The sequence below is a fragment of the Bradysia coprophila genome, chromosome IV (genome assembly GCF_014529535.1).
Source record: "Bradysia coprophila strain Holo2 chromosome IV, BU_Bcop_v1, whole genome shotgun sequence".
NCBI lineage: Eukaryota > Metazoa > Arthropoda > Insecta > Diptera > Sciaridae > Bradysia > Bradysia coprophila.
Window position 1 is genome coordinate 2,424,673 of NC_050738.1, and position 8,097 is coordinate 2,432,769.

At 40.8% G+C, this 8,097-nt stretch overlaps 1 protein-coding gene across 2 annotated transcripts; it reads left to right on the forward strand.

Moving 5' to 3' along the window:
* Nucleotides 1–1,296: 1,296 nt before the first annotated feature.
* On the forward strand, nucleotides 1,297–4,552 carry LOC119066461. 2 transcript variants are annotated; one of them, XM_037168965.1, is made up of 5 exons: nucleotides 1,297–1,338; nucleotides 1,521–2,035; nucleotides 2,098–2,354; nucleotides 2,417–3,192; nucleotides 3,259–4,552. In XM_037168965.1, exons 4-5 carry the CDS (start codon nucleotides 2,667–2,669, stop codon nucleotides 4,068–4,070), a joined length of 1,338 nt encoding a protein of 445 aa, XP_037024860.1. In that variant the 5' UTR covers nucleotides 1,297–1,338; nucleotides 1,521–2,035; nucleotides 2,098–2,354; nucleotides 2,417–2,666; the 3' UTR covers nucleotides 4,071–4,552. The 2 variants fall into 2 exon arrangements, with proteins under 2 accessions (XP_037024860.1, XP_037024861.1); XM_037168966.1 differs by having other exon boundaries at nucleotides 1,321–1,338; nucleotides 1,531–2,035.
* Nucleotides 4,553–8,097: the final 3,545 nt, after the last annotated feature.

An 8,097-nucleotide genomic window follows, 5' to 3' on the forward strand; every position in this document is an offset into this window, starting at 1 on the left:
CGTAAAGCACTTATTGGGCCACAGCTCGGGAGGGGTCGATCCAAAATCACTCATCTTCGAACTTAGCCTGTCTTTTGACATTACCAAACGGGAAAAAAAAAAGAATTTTCAAAATCGGATGCGTTTTACTCAAGTTATCGTGCAGACAGACAGACGGACAGACAGACAGGCATTTTTTTTCGCGGATTTGGCATCTCTAGACAACCACAATAGGTTTCCCCTTACTCAGGGAGTCCAATTCGACGTGTTACAAACGTATGACTTTTTGGTCACCCATGGTCAGTAAACCAACTTTCTGTAATGAGCCACTTTCGCTCCTGGGGAAAACAAAAGTCTGTGAATAGTGTTGTATTGCCGGGGTAAATAGTCATTTTCTAGCCTCATCTGAAACTTCTGGAGCCTCTGTTGTGAAAAACGTTGTGTTGACCGGATCTCAGAAAAAAAGTTGGAAATTTCATTTTCTCGGATGACCTGTGGCCAGAGAGTTACAACACCCTCTAAATAAAATTTCCATTTTTCCCCGTAGGGGATTTTATGCCAGAGTGGAAGTAGTACTAGGTGCTAATTTCCAATACTCGAACGAGGTTGTTTCCTTTTATTCTAGAACGGGCAATGGTGGGACATCCTCGGCTCAGATTAATGATATCACTATTGCAAAGTCATATTTGTTTAAAATTTTAAAACCAAAGAAGACAGCCTAGTTAGGGGACATCCATAAATCACGTCAGCAGTTCAGGGGGAAGGGCGGGTCAGAAACAGCAAAGAAACTGCTGACGTTTCTATTGTTCCAGGGGGAGAGGGGTTATGAAAATTTAAGAAAACTGCTGACGTGATTTGTGGATGTTCCCTTACAAGTTACTTGGTATTCTACCTAAAGGGCCTATTTTCTTGAAATTTGTCGATTATCTTGAAATTTCTCGAATTTCCTAAAAAAAACCTTTCGAGAAAGGTTTCAAGGAATTTCCATAAAATTAAGAAAAGCCACAAAAACTTTTTCCAAATCTTCCTTCTCACCATACTTCGCCCATTCCGCGCTAAATTCTTTGATTTGATTCAAATCAAAATTTGTTAATGTTGTAAATGTCTCGCCATCAACAGATGCACGGCAACGGATTACAACAACCTCAACAACAGCAACCATTGTCTGTACTTCAGCACATAATAAATCAGCAACAAATGATTATTCAAGGGCAACAGCAGCAACAGCAGCAACTTTTCCAACTGCAACAGCAACTAAATCAGCAACAACAACAAATTCAATTATTACAGCAACAAATATTTCAACAACAACAGCCACATCAACAACAACAGCAGCAACAACAACAACCACAACCACAGGTAGCTTTTAGCTTTTTCCCCTATTTACTTCAATTCCTTATCACTCCTCATCATTCTTTCTTTTTCTTTTTACTTTTTTTTTCTCTCGGTTTTTTTTTCGTATTATTTCGGTATTATTTCCGGTAAGTTTATATTCTACAAATAATCTAAATAAAAAGTCTAACTTGAAAACTCATTTCAAGAAAACGTTAGGCTCGAGGCAGGGGACGTGGTAGACGCGGATTGCCATCAAATGGTCACTAGTGACTCGACATATTTGACGAAGTTCCTATGGGAACCGATGCCACCACGAACACATTCAATAAATCAAATTTATGAATTTGCCAAGAAGCAATGGAAACGGGCCGCGAACGGCATTCTGCTGAAACACTATTTTCACAACCATCGACCGCACATGTTGGTGTTCGAGGTGGCCTTGGGACCGGTGGTGCATTTCATCACCGCTGATCTGATTACCGGTTCGTTTTGGTCAATAATTTACCCGTTGCTCGACTGCCGATCAACATCACGGATAGTCAACTGCAGCGATCGATGGAAAGAGAAGAGGAAAATTAGCCGCACGTCAATTGGAAACCGTGTGCACATCCCGAATGGCTGTTGTTTGAAATCGAAAAGAAACCTGATGATTCGCCGTGTTCAAGTGGAAATCGCCAATCAAATGATCAGTCCACCAGACATTGCCACAAGACATTCGGTGGTTAGTATTGTAAAACTAAAAAAGTAAAAGATTTATCGTCAAACACTGAACTATACTTCTAGCATGCAATTGAATATGGGCGAAGGCAAGACGTCTGTGATCGTGCCGATTTTGGCGTCCCAATTGGCAGACGGTGAGCAGACATGTCAAATCACCGTTTTGAAGCCACTGTTCGCTTCGAACCTGAAGTCACTGCGTCGATATTTAAGAGGGATGCTCAACCGAAAAATATACATTTTCCCATGCCGACGAGATATGCCCATCTCACAGCACGTTCACAAAATATTGGGCATCTACGAAGAGTGTCGATGTGAACGAGGTGAGAGGTTGCTGTAAAGCAAAATATTTCAATTGAGATAATCCAACGCCCTTTTTTCACAGGTGTGATCCTCACTGTGCCCGAATATCGCTTGTCGTTCCAGTTGAAAATCTACGAATGCATCCGAAAGTCAATGCTGAACCAGACCTTACAGTTCCTAACCGCTCACAAATGGCTCAATGACAACGTTCGCAACATTTTGGACGAATCAGATGCCATCCTACATCTGAAGTACCAGCTCATCCACACGGTTGGCGCACAAATACCTCCTGGTTAGCCGTGCAATCCGTACTGAAACGCGTTCCAATTCACATGACAGCAATGCATACAAGCCACGGTCAGAAGACGGTCGAATTCGATCGAGACTACGTCAAAAATGGGTTGGTTTACGGAGCTCCAGATGTAGATTTTCGACCAGACGTATTCACTCCGTGCCGAATTTTGGACGAAAAGATTTATGGGAAGGTGAAAATGGCGCTGATCGACGATTTTCTGCAAGGCGAAATGGATATCGCCTTCCCGGAAATGACGGCATTCGCGAAGCAAGCTTTGCGTCGTTTGCTCAGCGAACGGATCATCGACAAAGCAACATTGGACGCAATCATCGTGGATTTTTCCATGACTGAGCGCAACACCATAATGATACTGAGCGGATTGCTTCGGTTCGAAGTGTTGAAATTGGTGCTAACGAAGCGCTGGCGAGTGAACTACGGAGTGAACGAGAAATCGCAGCACAAAATGGCTGTGCCATTCAAAGCGAAGGACGTGGCCGATATGACCGAGTTCGGACATCCAGATGTGGCTCTGTGTTTCACTTATTTGAGCTATTACTACTCTGGTGAGTTCTAAACAACGACCGATAAATTGCGATCTCTAATCCGTTCAATCAATTTTACATTTACAGGTCTGGCCGACGAGCAATTGCGTAAAACGTTCCACATTTTATCCATTTCTAAAAATGCGACGGCAATCTATGAGAAATGGATCGACAGTGTTCCTGTAGAACTGATCAACATGCACGTCATTGACTTCTGGCTGTCGAATGTTGTTTTTCCGCGTTTGGCACATCCGGTCACGGGATTCAGCGGAACCAATGATACCAAAAATATTCTGCCGCTGCCCATTGCACAAAATGATCTGCGTGAACTCCAGAGCACCAACGAAGAAGTACGGCTGGTACTGTTGCAACAGAAGTACGACCATCTACCAGCAAACATCAGTGGAAAGCAAATCATCGAAAAGTTGGTGCGAAATGCCATACCGGTGGTTCTAGATGCAGGCGCATTGATGTTAGAATTGAATAATCGCGAGGTGGCCACTGAATGGTTGAAGGCGTCATCAGACGAGTCGTTTGATGCAGCCGTTTATTTCGATTCGTCCGATGTTCTTCAATCGATCGATCGCAACGGAACGGTCAATGAATTCGACTGCTCGGTTTATCGTGGTAATTTTCGTCGATGTTCGGTCTACTTGGACGACGTTCACACGCGTGGAACCGACCTGAAATTTCCGCTGGACTGGCAGGCCTGTGTTACATTGTCTGGAGACATTACACGCGATAAAACGGTACAGGCTTCGATGAGAATGCGTCAATTGGGTAAATGCCATTCGATCGTGTTCTGGGCTTCGTACGCGGCCGACGTTCGCATCAGATCGATTTGTAAATTGAGCTCGAGCAGGAATTGGAGTGTCAAATCGAGAAACCACCACCGATGAGTCCAGCTGCACCACGCTTCGACAAAATGCTTCGTCGACTGTTCTCGTCAACGGAAAATGCAACCGTTCCGCAAACCATGATCAAGAAGAACCAATTGATTCCGTTCCACAGCAGTCTACGCATCTCACACTCAATTTTGAATTATGCGGCCGAGACCAAAGCCTGGAGCGATCATTTATACGTGACCGAGGACTTCATGCGTGTTTTGAAACGTGAGCGCGCGTTTATGGACCATTCTGATTGCGACGAGTACCTACGACCGGTCTGGTGGATTGCTAGAGTCAATGTAAAAGATGACTTTTACTTGATTTTACTCAGCTCGTACGAATGCGACCAACTGATGCCAGTATTCAAAAACAGCAAACGAGCCGCTCTGCACATGTTTCGACCCAAATTGAGCAAACATCAAAGTAATTTGCTGCACGAAACCAGTTTACAAGTGACTGGAATGACCGATTCGCCGAACATCAGTGCCAACGATGAAGCACAGATCGCCGTCTACGCGGGCTCGATGTATTTTGAAGGTGAGGTGGAACAAAACGCGTACTGTAACTTCCTGAAATTGATTCCGCGGCCGAGAAGTGATCAACACGAGGTTGCCTTCCAACAGGGCATCATCAAACCGAACGGCTTTGTACCAATGGAAAATCGTCGGCATTCGGTCGCCATTTCGGATACTGTCGACATGTGTAAATTCCGGAAAAATCCGGTGGATTTGGCTATCCAACTCATCGAAACTCATCACCTACTGGTACGCGAAACGAGGTACGAAACAAAGCATAACGCCGCAGTAGTTTTTTTGTTCGCTTGCGTCCGTGCGTTTATTTTTAAATAATTTTCGTTAATTTAGTGGTGGAACCGACGACTAGTGTTTGTCGTATAACGTTCACATAGAAAAGAAAACGAGCCATCAGAACAGTCGGAGCGTTTGCTGCGACTGAGCCCCGTACAAACCCGTATATCTATTGCGTACGTGACCCTAGTGCGTCTGTCACCCTACTTTGACCGTAAGCCTATGCGCCGGTTAAAGTAGTTAAAGTAAAATTATTATGTAATGTGTACATCTTAGAAATTGCGCATAGCGCAATTACGAAGCCCCGTACGACGTTCCTTTCAAATAAAACAAAAATTTTAAATAGCCCTAAAATTTTAATTTATTGAGTATAAATACACATAGGGCCTAGTATCGGCCTCAGTCCGAGGATCCAAATTTTTTTTTTCAACTACATTCTATTCGGCCTTTGATTACCTTCCAAATGAAACAAAAAATACGAAAAACGGATGAAATTTGCTCGAGTTATATGTAAAATACACATAGGGCCCTAGTAGCGGCCTTAGTCCGAGGACCCAAATTTAATTTTTTTTCAACAACATTCTATTCGGCCTTTGATTACCTTCCAAATGAAACAAAAATTACGAAAAACGGATGAAATTTGCTCGAGTTATATGTAAAATACACATAGGGCCCTAGTAGCGGCCTTAGTCCAAGGACCCAAATTTAATTTTTTTTTTCAACAACATTCTATTCGGTGTTCGATTATCTTTCAAATGAAACAAAAATTACGAAAAACGCTTGAAATTTACTCGAGTTGTATGTAAAATACGCATAGGGCCCTAGTAGCGGCCTTAGTCCGAGGACCCAAATTTAATTTTTTTTCAACAACATTCTATTCGGCCTTTGATTACCTTCCAAATGAAACAAAAATTACGAAAAACGGATGAAATTTGCTCGAGTTATATGTAAAATACACATAGGGCCCTAGTATCGGCCTCAGTCCGAGGACACAAATTTAAAATTTTTTTCAACTACATTCTATTCGGCCTTTGATTACCTCCCAAATGAAACAAAAATTACGAAAAACGGATGAAATTTGCTCGAGTTATATGTAAAATACACATAGGGCCCTAGTAGCGACCTTAGTCCAAGGACCCAAATTAATTTTTTTTTTTCAACAACATTCTATTCGGTGTTCGATTATCTTTCAAATGAAACAAAAATTACGAAAAACGGATGAAATTTGCTCGAGTTATATGTAAAATACACATAGGGCCCTAGTAGCTTTTCACTTCTAAGGCCCTAACTCACGGTCCACTCACCCGATTTTAAAAAACTTTTTTTTCCTGGATTGGTATTGACAATACCTATCATTTGCCGTGTCATTTACATTTACATCGTTTATTTTGCCATAAATATCACCAAAAGACCTTAAATCACTTAGGTGGCCCTAACTCACGAAGGGCCGACCCGAATATGCCCATCTTCGAACTTAGCCTCACTATTTTGACTATCTTTCAGGGAAAAAAAAAATTTTTGAAATCGGATTTGATTTACTCAAGATATCGACGTGACGGACAGACGGACAGACGGACAGACGGACAGACGGCCCAAATTTTTATTGCAGATTCGTCATCTATAAACATAGGCAAACACTTTGCCCTTACCGTCTGCTTCGAATTCCATCAATTACACACGGCATCGTAATCCTATAAGCCCCTTCGTACTTCGTACGGGGCTAAAAACAAACTTTTGTCGGATGTGACGAGTCCAATTGTTGTAAGAATTCGTTTAATTTTGCGTTCTGAATATTATGTTCTTTTAATTTTGAAACATTCCAAAAAATCCAAATAAAATTTTTTTTCGTTTGTAAACATCGCTGAAACTGTCAATATATACTAAAATAAAAAACAATTTTTCCTTGTTCATAAATTGAGGAGACTTTTTGAGTTGCTGCTTGCTGCTTCGTCCCATGATTAATCAAAAAATTGCGGTAATTAGTGACGTCGTCGAATAACGGTGGTGCAACGTCGTCACTAACCGACGATTCTTTAACGCGTGATGAAAAAGTGAAATTTTAATTTTCATTCGACTTGCCCAAAGCGATTAAGTTTTGGAAATTCTATAAATGAATTCGCTCAAAAACCACTTACAGTGGAAAAATGACGCAAGTCCCTTCAACTTACAAAAGAACTGATACTGAGACTCGGCTTTCTTACGTTTTTTCAGAACAATCTAGTCGTTATTTTTACAATTTTTCTTACATTAGTTTACTCAACATCTGCCACGCCACATGGTGGTGCAAAACTTTCAGTTCTTTTGTAAGTGGATAAAGGGACAACTTTAAACAACATAAACAACGCAAACGGCATGACATGAACAGGGACGCAAGGCCTCTACTACTTTTTAGGAACTAAGGAGCATATTTACAGCAACTTTTTGACACAAAATATTCACGTGCGACAGTCCGCGTAATTGGCAGGGTTCATGGCGGGCATTCAAAATCAGTCAAAAACATTCAAAAGAGTAAAAGTGACGCAAGTCCCTGTGCATACTTCCAAAACAACTGATATCGCTGGAGGTGACGCATTCTCCGCTTGTACGCAAAAACTGTAACAGCAAAAATTTGACTAAAGAAATTCTAGAAACAAAATTTTACCAAAAAAAAATTTGCGTCACAAAGTGGCAGATGATTCGGACGTATTTTAGGACGTATTCTTGCCTATTTTAAAAAAATTCTTAAAAGTACTTTCCTCAACATCTGCCACTTGTGACGCAAAATTTTTTTGGTAAAATTTTGTTTCTAGAATATCTTTGGTCAAATTTTTGCTGTTACAGTTTTTGCGTACAAGCGGAGAATGCGTCACCTCCAGCGATATCAGTTGTTTTGGAAGTATGCACAGGGACTTGCGTCACTTTTACTCTTTTGAGTGTTTTTGACTGATACCAGTTCTTTTGGAAGAGTTAGTAGATTGAAAAATTTGAAAAATTTGATAAATTTGAAAATTTTGAAAATTTTTGAAAAGTTTTGACAGTTTTTGAAATTCTTGAAAATTTTTTAAAATTTTGAAAAAATTTTCAAATTTTGAAAAATTTTCAAATTTTGAAAAATTTTCAAAATTAAAAAAAAAAATTAAAATTTTAGCTATATACTAACTATACTAAAATTGAGTCGCCTAGCACTGCTATTCAATAAAATTGAATCGCCAAGCACTGGCAGTCAATAAAATTGAATCGTCAAGCACTGGCGG

Excerpts from the sequence above, each read along its gene's own strand:
- LOC119066461 (XM_037168965.1), top strand. The coding sequence starts at position 2,667 with ATGACAGCAATGCATACAAGCCACGGTCAGAAGACGGTCGAATTCGAT. Across the intron at positions 3,193-3,258 it reads TTTGAGCTATTACTACTCTG|GTCTGGCCGACGAGCAATTG; the intron begins GTGAGTTCTAAA and ends TTACATTTACAG.